This window comes from Anastrepha obliqua, chromosome 5 (assembly GCF_027943255.1).
Source record: "Anastrepha obliqua isolate idAnaObli1 chromosome 5, idAnaObli1_1.0, whole genome shotgun sequence".
Taxonomy (NCBI): domain Eukaryota; kingdom Metazoa; phylum Arthropoda; class Insecta; order Diptera; family Tephritidae; genus Anastrepha; species Anastrepha obliqua.
Genome location: NC_072896.1, coordinates 24241879 through 24254574, shown reverse-complemented (window position 1 = coordinate 24254574; position 12696 = coordinate 24241879). Strand labels below are relative to the sequence as shown.

Genomic DNA, 12696 nt, shown 5'->3' with positions numbered 1-12696 from the left:
AAAATATTTTAAATTTAATACATGCCAAATTTCCAAGAATTATGGGAGCACTTCTAATCCGAATGATATGGACACAGCCGGACGCGCAACAAGAATTTCTCTTCGGCAGGCATTTTGTAGTCCTCTCAATTTAAAAAAAAATAATAACACAACAACACATGAATCTCTATAGATACATATAAAACGCAACACCACATGCAACCGCGCATGTGACATCGAATTTCTTAAACACTCTCCGTTTCACATGATTAAGGCCTAATATTTTCTTTTTATTTCTCTGTTTCTTTTTTTTTTAGATACGTAAAAAAAAAATGTTTTGCTTTTAATTATATCTAAACCAACATTTAAGTATAAATTAGCAATCGAAAAATAGTAGATATATTAGGTAAAGAGATATTAGACAAATAACTCATATATGTGTATATATGTATATGTTATCTTATAGATAGTTCGTATGGGTATATTTCGTATTAGGAAAGTTTGAAGTATGTATGAATATGATAATAAAATTGTCAACGACCATACCACGCTGAAAACATCGGTTCTCGTCCGATCACCGAAATTAAGCAGCGTCGGGCGCGGTTAGTACTTGGATGGGGGACCGCTTGGGAACACCGCGTGTTGTTGGCATCCCAGCAACAATTTTTTTCTTCATTTTATTTTGCACTTTTTATTAATATAATATTTATTTCAAATTTTAATTCTATACTTTGCTTATACAACATTTGCTATGTGTATATCAGTTCAATGCTCGTTAATGAATTTTTCTACCCGTCTTTACTTTATTTCGTTAGTAAAACTACTTAGTTCATTTATTTATGTAATCACTCTTTTATTGTTTTCTAATTTACTTTATTTAGTTAACTAATTAATTTGATATTTAATAAATTGTTTTATAAATAAAATTCAAGCCGAATAAAATAAGCGTGCAACAGCCAACCAAAAACTACATACAGCAACAGGCACATAGATTGTGTTCTTTTTTTTTTTTTAAGAAGAAACTATAAATGACAGCAGACAATTTCACTAGAGGAATAGTAGTTGCAGAGCTAAAATAACTACTATTATCCCATTACTATTATCCCAAAAAGATGCTAGTTATATCTAACCCAATATTTAAGCACAAATTAACAATCGGAAAATTGTATATGAATATATGTATGTATAAGATTTCTGTTAGCCAACGTTAATTGTTTCAATGCTCTGCATAAGGTATGGATTCAATATAATAGGCTATATTTGGTATTTGGTTTGCTTGAAATGTGTATGAATATGATAATAAAATTGTCAACGACCATACCACGCTGAAAACATCGGTTCTCGTCCGATCACCGAAATTAAGCAGCGTCGGGCGCGGTTAGTACTTGGATGGGGGACCGCTTGGGAACACCGCGTGTTGTTGACATCCCAGCAACAATTTTTTTTCTTCATTTTATTTTGCACTTTTTATTAATATAATATTTATTTCAAATTTTAATTCTATACTTTGCTTATACAACATTTGCTATGTGTATATCAGTTCAATGCTCGTTAATGAATTTTTCTACCCGTCTTTACTTTATTTCGTTAGTAAAACTACTTAGTTCATTTATTTATGTAATCACTCTTTTATTGTTTTCTAATTTACTTTGTTCAGTTAACTAATTAATTTGATATTTAATAAATTGTTTTATACATAAAATTCAAGCCGAATAAAATAAGCGTGCAACAGCCAACCAAAAACTACATACAGCAACAGGCACATAGATTGTGTTCTTTTTTTTTTTTTAAGAAGAAACTATAAATGACAGCAGACAATTTCACTAGAGGAATAGTAGTTGCAGAGCTAAAATAACTACTATTATCCCATTACTATTATCCCAAAAAGATGCTAGTTATATCTAACCCAATATTTAAGCACAAATTAACAATCGGAAAATTGTATATGAATATATGTATGTATAAGATTTCTGTTAGCCAACGTTAATTGTTTCAATGCTCTGCATAAGGTATGGATTCAATATAATAGGCTATATTTGGTATTTGGTTTGCTTGAAGTGTGTATGAATATGATAATAAAATTGTCAACGACCATACCACGCTGAAAACATCGGTTCTCGTCCGATCACCGAAATTAAGCAGCGTCGGGCGCGGTTAGTACTTGGATGGGGGACCGCTTGGGAACACCGCGTGTTGTTGACATCCCAGCAACAATTTTTTTTCTTCATTTTATTTTGCACTTTTTATTAATATAATATTTATTTCAAATTTTAATTCTATACTTTGCTTATACAACATTTGCTATGTGTATATCAGTTCAATGCTCGTTAATGAATTTTTCTACCCGTCTTTACTTTATTTCGTTAGTAAAACTACTTAGTTCATTTATTTATGTAATCACTCTTTTATTGTTTTCTAATTTACTTTGTTCAGTTAACTAATTAATTTGATATTTAATAAATTGTTTTATACATAAAATTCAAGCCGAATAAAATAAGCGTGCAACAGCCAACCAAAAACTACATACAGCAACAGGCACATAGATTGTGTTCTTTTTTTTTTTAAGAAGAAACTATAAATGACAGCAGACAATTTCACTAGAGGAATAGTAGTTGCAGAGCTAAAATAACTACTATTATCCCATTACTATTATCCCAAAAAGATGCTAGTTATATCTAACCGAATATTTAAGCACAAATTAACAATCGGAAAATTGTATATGAATATATGTATGTATAAGATTTCTGTTAGCCAACGTTAATTGTTTCAATGCACTGCATAAGGTATGGATTCAATATAATAGGCTATATTTGGTATTTGGTTTGCTTGAAGTGTGTATGAATATGATAATAAAATTGTCAACGACCATACCACGCTGAAAACATCGGTTCTCGTCCGATCACCGAAATTAAGCAGCGTCGGGCGCGGTTAGCTCTTGGATGGGGGACCGCTTGGGAACACCGCGTGTTGTTGACATCCCAGCAACAATTTTTTTTCTTCATTTTATTTTGCACTTTTTATTAATATAATATTTATTTCAAATTTTAATTCTATACTTTGCTTATACAACATTTGCTATGTGTATATCAGTTCAATGCTCGTTAATGAATTTTTCTACCCGTCTTTACTTTATTTCGTTAGTAAAACTACTTAGTTCATTTATTTATGTAATCACTCTTTTATTGTTTTCTAATTTACTTTGTTCAGTTAACTAATTAATTTGATATTTAATAAATTGTTTTATACATAAAATTCAAGCCGAATAAAATAAGCGTGCAACAGCCAACCAAAAACTACATACAGCAACAGGCACATAGATTGTGTTCTTTTTTTTTTTAAGAAGAAACTATAAATGACAGCAGACAATTTCACTAGAGGAATAGTAGTTGCAGAGCTAAAATAACTACTATTATCCCATTACTATTATCCCAAAAAGATGCTAGTTATATCTAACCGAATATTTAAGCACAAATTAACAATCGGAAAATTGTATATGAATATATGTATGTATAAGATTTCTGTTAGCCAACGTTAATTGTTTCAATGCACTGCATAAGGTATGGATTCAATATAATAGGCTATATTTGGTATTTGGTTTGCTTGAAGTGTGTATGAATATGATAATAAAATTGTCAACGACCATACCACGCTGAAAACATCGGTTCTCGTCCGATCACCGAAATTAAGCAGCGTCGGGCGCGGTTAGTACTTGGATGGGGGACCGCTTGGGAACACCGCGTGTTGTTGACATCCACCAACAAATTTTTTTCTTCATTTTATTTTTGCACTTTTTATTAATATAATATTTATTTCAAATTATAATTTTATACTCTGCTCTTATATTAACGTTTGTCATATCTATTTCAATCAGTTCAATGCTCGTCAATGAATTTCTCTACTTGTTATACTACTTCAGCCTTCACCACAAGATGCATTTGTTTAGTCAATGATTTTTGTTATTATTATTATGTCCTACAGGAAGCTGTAGTTTGCATTAATATAGGCTTATCGTGCTTTAAAAGAATTTAAAGCAGTTACTTTTTCTGTTTTCAATATTGAGATTTTTGATAAAATTAATAAAATCCTAATAAATATGCAATAACGGCAAAATATGTGAAAATATGAATTTTTTAAACTCTTGACTCAGATAAATAATTAAACTCTATGTTCTCAAGATTTACTATAAAGAAACATGTGAACACATTAAAATCCTGACCCCAGTTCGAAATCATTATAAAAAATATGAAATTTTTAAAATTTAATATAGCATTATCATCAAGAGCTGAGGTATTATTGGGAAAAAGTATTTGAAAGTCAAGCTGTATATCACCGGTGTAAGCTTCTAGCATCGGTACAACGAACAGCCCCTGTGAGAATTGTGTCGCCCTACCGCACAGTATCAAGGCCAGCTGAACAAGTGATAAGCGGTTCAATACCAATACATATACTAGCCTTTGAGAGGAAAAAGTTGTGGGCATTAAAGAATGAGATAATGGAAGAAGAAGTAAGCAAACGCAACGTGCGGAATAAAGGACGAAACGAGAATGCTATGGCAAGACAACGGGAGAAACGAAAACCGCGGCAGATGGACGGCAAGCCTAATAAAAGACGTCGTCACTACATGTTACAGCAGGAACTTCGCTGAACTCAATTTTTATACAACCCAAATGCTTTCGTGGCACGGCTAATTCCAGAAATACCTGTTCGAAATAGGGAGATACCAACACCCCACATGCATATACGTTGACGCAGCCGAAGATAACGCTGAACACACCTTTTTCGAATGCATGCGTTGGGAACAAAACCACTGAAAATGTAATCGACAAGATGCTAACAATAAAGAAAAGTAGAAAATCATCAGTGGTTTCTCAGAAAAAATTCTCCGGCTGAAAAGGCGGAACCTGGACGCAGACACATAAGCACAGGCCATGTAATGAGGAAGATGGAATGCCATTGAAGTAATACGAAAGCAGGTCCAGGACATACCATTGATGCGACGGTAGCTTTGATGATGCATTAGGGCTTTTAAACCTCCTTATCCGCAAATAAAAAAAAAAAACAAATATGTTTTAAAAATCTATCTTTAAGATTGTAAATAAACTAATCTAAGGTGGGTATATACAAGCACAGTAATATACGATAATGAGCTTCAACGCTTAGTGTTTCAAAAAACGTAAGCCGGGACTTTTATTTTAAAATTTAATTCCCTTAACTTCAACTTGCTTCCCAGCATTAGGCTGCAAACACAGTGCACGCTGAGACGAAGACGAAGATGAAGACGAAGCTGAAGAGAAATTGCTTGCGTTACGAGTAAGCGAATAGATTGCACAGTGCAAGACAAATTGGTTGCGCTTTTGTTGTGTTAGTCACAATGGATTCCTCATCAGATGATGACTTGCTGATTGAGCAAAGCTTATATTTTAAATTAAATCGTATAAAAGTAAATAAAAAAGTACACCCTCTAAATTTGGGAAGAGAAGCATTTGGTGAATTTCATCATTTGTATGATGAGCTGCGCCACGATGAAAAGAAATTTGTGGAAAATACCAGAATGACAATTAGCACATTTGATTATATTCTAATTAAAATTGAGCCACTTATTATTAAGGGGGGGGGTAAGGGATAAAAATCGATTTTTTTTTGCATGTTATTGTAGTAAAACATTTCAAAAATACCGTGCTAAAATTTTAAGTCAATCCGAGCAAAACTTTTTAAGTTATAGAGCATAAAGCCGAGCCGCCTCAAACATCTGCCGAGACGCAGCAGTTGCGCGCGTAGTCCGTTACACACTTTAAACGCGGTTTTCTCGAACCTTTTTTTTTTAAAGTGCGTAGTCATTGGCATTTGAAAACCACTCAACCGATCCTTTTGAAATTTTGCACACATATTTTACATATAAAAGACCTCCCCCCAACGTTTTTTTTTCGCCATTTTTTTTTTATATTAAGGTGGTTTTACACCTACAAAATGGCGGCATTTTTTCGTCAAAAATCACTTTTTACTTCAAACGACTACCAAATGGCTGAAAATGAAAATAAATCGTCAAAATAAACGTTGGGGGGAAGTTTAACTCATACTTTAACTAAATTATTCGATTTTTTTTGATTTCAGATGATTCTACGCTGAGATATGCTGACTACTGCAAAATGTATTTTTGAAAAGACGTCTACGTAAATGTGCTCTCATTCGCTCATTTTGCAATATTTTTACATGAAAATTTTATCAAATATTCTTAAAATGTTACTTTATAATATGCAACAACTTTTAATAAACTGACTTGAACCGTTTCGCTACAATAAATTCATGAAAAAAGTGTTTTTTTTTTAGCGTTTATCCCTTACCCCCCCTTAAAAATTGGACTAATTTTAATAAAACGCCAATTATATGTGCTGAAAGGCTAATTGTGACGTTAAGGTAAAAAATAATTTAAAATATATTTAGTTTTATGCCTTTTATTGATTATTACTTCTCATTTAATTACTTGTTTATCGACTGTCTTAACTTAATTAACGTGCCAAAGCATAGACAGAACAAACAAACAAAAACCACGGTAACTAGCAAGCGATTCGTCTTCATATTCAGTACAGCAGCGTTTGAAGCTGATTGCTTGCGTTTCGTCTTCATCTTCGTCTTCGTCACATCGAGCACTGTGTTTGCAACCTTATCCATTATTTTCTGGGTAGATGGCTATAGCGATCGATATCTCGTAAAGTATTGATCAAACAATTTAAAGTTTATGCTCGTTGGTAAGGTGACATTTCACACTAAAAAAAATCGTTTGCTGTTTTTTGTTTGTTCCATTCAGTTGTGAGTCACAGGGTGTTTACAATGGAAGTTAACAAAGAGAAATTTCCATACATTTTACAGTTTTTCTTTGATAAAGGCGAAAATGCAAGCCAGGCCGCTGAAATTATGAACGGTTTTTATGCTCCCGATATTGTAACGGCAAATTACGTGCAGTTTCGGTTTGGTCGATTCCGTTCAGTCATTTTTGATGTTAAAAAAAATGTCGATAATGTCGATAAAAATCGCAGAAATAATCGAAGTTGACCGGCATGTTAGTAGTCGTAGCATCGCACAGGAGCTAAAGATCGACCATAAAATAGTTTTAAGCCAGTTACGCAAAAATTTTACGCAAAAATAATGGATTTCTTTTTCCGCAAAACAAATATTTTCTCATTGCACAAAAAAAAATAAAATAAATAAATAAATTAAAGTTCATGACAACAAAAAACAAACCATCACCAAATTTTTTTCAAGCGTCTATAGTTTTTAGTTTTTCATATAGTTATTAATGGGTATAAATGATGTAGCAAAGCATTTTCAAACTTTTCCAAAGCAAAAACGAATACTTTGTTTTGTTTCAAAAATTACATATCAGTCAAAATTAAATGCACTGCTTTTATTTAATGTACAGCATTATTCAACAAGGCATGGCTCAGAGCGTATTTACATTTTTAACACCTATAAAAATCACATAATATGTAAAATCCTTTTTCAGCGCAGCTTTTGCTTCATAAACATATATTGTGTACTCGTTTGTATTAGTTTAACATTCGCTGGGTTCGAGTTAGTCCTTCTTGCAATGGTAACAGGCGCAAGATACTGCAGATTTAAATGTTATATTACGCATGCCGCCCATACAAAGCACGCGCTTTTGTACCTGAAATTAATTAAACAGAACAGAAAAACACGGATTTTTCCGCTTAAAATATTTTTGAACTATTCTCTGTCATCTTATGGCACACTCACTTTCTCCGACTCCATTATATTACAGCACTGACCCACGGAAACGACCGGTTTTGTCGGTTTAAATACGCCCGGTATTGCTAGGCCCCAGGGTATGGACGGCACCGCGTACGATTCACAGAAACCACGGCAAGCGTTAGTTGTAATGTGAAACTCTACGCAATCCGGTATGGATATTTTGCGCGTATTCCCCACTTTATGGCAACCGGGCCTCAGCCATGCTTCCTTCGTGGAAACAGCAATTATAGAGAGTAACAGCAGAAATCCTAAACGCAACAGCAACATTTTCAAAAAAGAAAAACAAAGAAGCAAATATAATGTTTAGGCTTTCCGTGTATTTTCGCACAGAAGATTTCCAAACGTATCTAATCACAACGGCTGCTTAATGTGGACTGCGTATGCGTCCATCTTTGTCAGGCGCTTTTATTTAACAAATATGCAATATGCAATGTTGGGAGGATTGTGTGGCAATGGATTTGGATTGGAGTCTGCGCAAAAACTGCAACAGATTTAAGTTAGTACTTACGTACAGGTATGTAAATTTTCATATAAATGCATACACATTAATTTATTTTAATTTCCCCTCATAAAGGGTGATCAGATTGGAGGTACTTTTTCCAATAGGATTTTTTTGACAGATCACGCATGACTACTGTCATACTAAATGCATATTTTTTTCAGTATTCATTGACATTTCATCACAGAAAGACTTACCGAACGCGCAATTCTTGTAAACCATCAGCAAAATTGAGAATAATTTTACATTATTGGATGCTGGTCGCCCGATTAGACCGCGTACAGACGGAAGTGAAAAGAATATTGCGACTGTAAATGAGAGTTTTGCCGAAGACCCGTAACAATCGGTTCTATCTATCTTATGGCACAACTTGGGTTATTTTTCGCAAAGATCTTGGCTTGAAAGCGTATAAAATAAAGCTAGTCCAAGATTTGAAGCCGGCCGATCTTACAAAGCGTCATAATTTCCGTCGTTGGTTGGGCTCTTGAGAAACTAGTCGAAGGTCCGCATTTTGGGACCCGACTTCTGTTCAGCAACGAGGCCCATTTTTGTCTTAATAGTTACTTTACTAAGCACAATTGCCGTATTTGGGCTGAAGAGCAACACCCGAAGCCATTCAAGAACAGCCAATACATTCATTGAAAACAACTGTTTGATGTGGTCTAACCGTTTGATGGACTAAAGGAATCATCGGCCCATATTTCTGCAAAAACGAGATTAGCGCCAATGTAACAGTGAATGGCGAACCTCTATCGCGCCATGATAAACGACTTTTTGATGCCGGAAATTGAAGCGCGTGATCTCCACAAAATAGTCCATCTTGGTTTCAACAAGACGGCAGTACTTGCCATACAGCCCGTGAAACAATGGATTCACTGCGTCATCGTTTCGGTGAGCGTTTTATCTCTCGTCTCGCTCCAGTGGATTAGCCACCAAGATCGTGCAATATCATATATTTAGACTTTTATTTGTGGGGGTATGTAAAGTCTAAATGCTTTGTGGATAAACAAGCTTCGCTTGTGGCATTCGAAGCCAATATTACTAAAGTGATTCACGAGACACCGACCGAAGTCCTCCAGCGAGTCATTAAAAATTGGTGTTTGCGGATGACTGAATTTCGTCGCAGTTGCGGCCAACATTTGAAAGCGATTATCTTAAAAAAAAAAATAAATATCATAAGTGGATTTACACAATAATAATAAATATTGCCCAATCAATTTGAATTTTCAATTGTTTTATTTCAATTTAAAAACCAAAACCTCTAAATTGATCACCCTTTACATATATGTACATGTGTGCATACACATATATACATGGTGGCGCAAAATTAATCACCCTTTTGGAAGATTTATAATTTTTAAAAATGGCGTCGTACTTCGCTCAGATTTGACACTTGTGAAGTAGACAGCTGCAGCATACAAACAGAGAAGCAATGGAGTGCGTAAGGGTCAAAATAAAGATGTCCATCGCATAAAATCATTTTTTTATTTATTAAAAAATGTATTCAGAAACAAATTTAGATGATTAATTTTGCGCCACTTTGTATGATTAAATACGTTTTCTCTTTCCACTTACTCTATAATTTAATGACGGAATTATTATAATTTTCTACATTTTTTTATTTATTAAAAAATGTATTTTTTTATTTATTAAAAAATGTATTTTTTTATTTATTAAAAAATGTATTCAGAAACAAATTTAGATGATTAATTTTGCGCCACTTTGTATGATTAAATACGTTTTCTCTTTCCACTTACTCTATAATTTAATGACGGAATTATTATAATTTTCTGTAATGGCCCTTTTTCTTTCAGTGCTTGTCTCGCATGCAATAATTGCGCTCAATACCCGTCTCCTCTGATAATTGCGCTCGGTTTTAATAATTCATGACACCATACTATATATCTCACCGAGTTAGTCCCACCATACAGGAGAGAATAACCTTGACAGTCGACGAAGAAGCAAGTTAGGGTTCTCTTCATGATTTTCTGCTCTTCTGTGTATCTTACATATGTATGTATACACACTCATACATATACTTATATATAATTGGCGCTTACACCTTTTTTCGGTGTTTGGCCGAGTTCCTCCTCCTATTTATTTGAAATGGTGTTTGGCCAGAAAACTTGACTGATTATGCGTAGGAATTTGTTAATAAAAAAACGAGAAATTTCTGGCAGATTGCGTCCGTGACTTTCCATACCTTTGAGCTGTACAGAAGAATGGATTTGATGCTTGTGTTGAAGATCCTTAGTTTGGTATTTCGGGATATAACATTGAGGTGTCAGATTTTTTTCAGTTTGAAAAAGATTGCGCGAGCTTTGCTAATGCGTGTGCCTACGCCAGCATCTGCACCGTTATCCTGCGCTACCACACTGCCCAGATAAGTAAACCGTTCTACGTCGTCAGTCACTATAGTGGAAGGTTAGAGGTGCTGGCCCGTTGTCTCCATGCGCATGAGTTTTGTCTTGGATATGTTTACTTTCAGTCCAACCAGTCTTGCCTTTTCAACGAGCCTTTCCAATTTTTTCTTTGTTCCATACACAGTGAATGTGAAAGAAAACATATACCATCCGGGGGGTCCAGATTACTCAGCTTTTGAAACGGAGTCCACTGAGTTTCATCCGGAGCTAAGCGGTCAATTTTTCTTAAGCCAAGGCGTAATGCCTCTCCGGTTGTTACAGAAGCTGAGGGCACCTTACTTAGGTATCGTAACTATGACGTCCTCTTCCCACCCCTCTTTGTACCATCGACCAAACTTCGTTTAACAAGCGCTGCAAGATTGGGGCTAGTTGTTCTGAGCTACATTTTAAAATTTTAGCGCGTGTATTTTAGGTGTCACCAGCTTTATTGATTTTGAGGTTTTTGTATTGCAGCTTCAACTTCTGCTAATGACTGCGCCTTGCGGTTTTGACTGGAGTTGTTGCTCAACTGACGTGCATTGGGCATTCTTCAGAGGTGGGATACCTTGGGTTTGACATTGACAATTTATCTGATTGAGCTAAAACGCCTCTTAGGTCGTTTCGACACGCCGCTGTTTCCGCCTCGACCGCAATGCTACTTATTACGTTGATTTTGTCATTTTTCGCCAGCTTTTTAATCTCCATTTGAATAGTATTGCACTCAATTCTCAGATTCTCGTTTTCTACAGTGCCCTTATGTCCGGGTACCCAATAGATGTGCAACCGTCTGTCTGCGGCTAGTCTCTCTATGGCTTCCCTACTTTTTAGAACATTTTTAGATGAAATTTCATATGAGTTTATTGCTTTTATCGCCCCTTGACTGTCAACGTAGGTATATATTTATTTTGCCGTTGCTTGATGTCTTTGCGAATGTTATTTCCGCAGCCTTACCTACAGCAAAGACTTCTGCTTGCAAGATACTGCAGTGGTCGGGGAGCTTAAATGGCTGCCTGATGCCTAGCTCTGCGCAATAGATACCTGCCCCTACTCCGTCTAACATTTTCGAGCCATCAGAAATATATTAAGAGGATTTGGGTTAGATTTCATTCCTCTTTTCCATCCCTCTTCTTCTATTGTTGTTCGGAATTTCTTCGCACCAATTGCATTTCGGAGTCATATAGTCCGTCTGGACCCTATAATTCATGCCTATTGAGCTATGTCCAAATGTTTTACAGGTGAATTTGCCAGTCGCACTGAGTCTTACTGCAGATTTAGCTGCTAGACATTCCGCCGCAGTATCAATCGGTGACAAGTTGAGTATTATTTCAAGCGCTAACGTTGGAGTACTTCTCGATGCACCTGTGGTGTAGAGTGCACGAAGCCGTTGACTACTTTCCAAAGGTTTTTAATGTATCGGTTTTCTTAGCGCAGTCCACCACACCAGAGCACCGTTTAGTAATATTGGATTTACTATAGCTGAGTAGCACCAATACAGGAGGAGCTACCAGGCCCTATTGTCGATATACTTATAAATAGTGTTTGTCTAGTATCACACACAAACATTTTCGTCTATGGCGACTGTCCCAGAAGGAAATGGTGCAATATCTTGCCTTCATATTACAGAACAGCTTCTAAGCAAGTGAAATGCTTATGTCAACAGCACAGCTCACAGAGCGCTTCCAGTGCTCCTTCTCGAGAAGTGAGTAGGCAAGGTGTTACAAAATAAACTGTCGAGCTAACGTTTGTACCTATACACAATTGTCGAAATTTACAGTAGGCTTATCAAAAGTGTATTTTTGTGATGAAAAGACGTGCTTCGAAAAGATAGAAATAACTTAAGTAAAATTTATAATAAAAAGATAAAAATAAAAGATAAAAAAATAAATAAAAAGATGGGTAGAAGAGGAATGAGCGCGAGTTCTATAAAAAGAAAAATTTTAAAGGAACGAAATAATTTAATACGCAAACTTAAGCTATGTGAAAGAAAGAATGAAAAAGTAGAAGCCCCAAAAAAAAGTGTAATGCAGAAAAAATTAGAAGTATAGTTTT

General features: G+C 35.1%; 1 protein-coding gene, 4 non-coding genes and 1 pseudogene across 5 annotated transcripts; 5 read left to right on the top strand and 1 right to left on the bottom strand.

The window, feature by feature from the left end:
• Positions 1-511: 511 nt before the first annotated feature.
• Positions 512-630, top strand: LOC129249657 (5S ribosomal RNA). Its single transcript, XR_008582698.1, has one exon. It is a non-coding gene; the product is annotated as a 5S ribosomal RNA (ribosomal RNA).
• Positions 631-1286: 656 nt separating this feature from the next.
• Positions 1287-1405, top strand: LOC129249646 (5S ribosomal RNA). Its single transcript, XR_008582691.1, has one exon. It is a non-coding gene; the product is annotated as a 5S ribosomal RNA (ribosomal RNA).
• Positions 1406-2062: 657 nt separating this feature from the next.
• LOC129249619 (5S ribosomal RNA) lies at positions 2063-2181 on the top strand. The gene has a single exon (XR_008582672.1). It is a non-coding gene; the product is annotated as a 5S ribosomal RNA (ribosomal RNA).
• Positions 2182-2836: 655 nt separating this feature from the next.
• Positions 2837-2955, top strand: LOC129249669 (5S ribosomal RNA; annotated as a pseudogene).
• Positions 2956-3610: 655 nt separating this feature from the next.
• On the top strand, positions 3611-3729 carry LOC129249508 (5S ribosomal RNA). The gene has a single exon (XR_008582662.1). It is a non-coding gene; the product is annotated as a 5S ribosomal RNA (ribosomal RNA).
• A 3665-nt stretch (positions 3730-7394) lies between these two features.
• On the bottom strand, positions 7395-8253 carry LOC129247837 (thyrostimulin alpha-2 subunit). Its single transcript, XM_054887171.1, has 2 exons — positions 7732-8253; positions 7395-7642 (listed from the first exon to the last, which is right to left on the bottom strand). The coding sequence occupies exons 1-2, from the start codon at positions 8011-8013 to the stop codon at positions 7550-7552; spliced, it is 375 nt and encodes a 124-aa protein (XP_054743146.1). The 5' UTR covers positions 8014-8253; the 3' UTR covers positions 7395-7549.
• Positions 8254-12696: the final 4443 nt, after the last annotated feature.

Bases quoted from the DNA above. Each gene is read 5' to 3' on its own strand.
- LOC129247837 (XM_054887171.1), bottom strand. From the start codon at position 8,013: ATGTTGCTGTTGCGTTTAGGATTTCTGCTGTTACTCTCTATAATTGCT. The intron at 7,643-7,731 runs GTGAGTGTGCCA...AATTAATTTCAG, and splicing joins ATATAATGGAGTCGGAGAAA to GTACAAAAGCGCGTGCTTTG.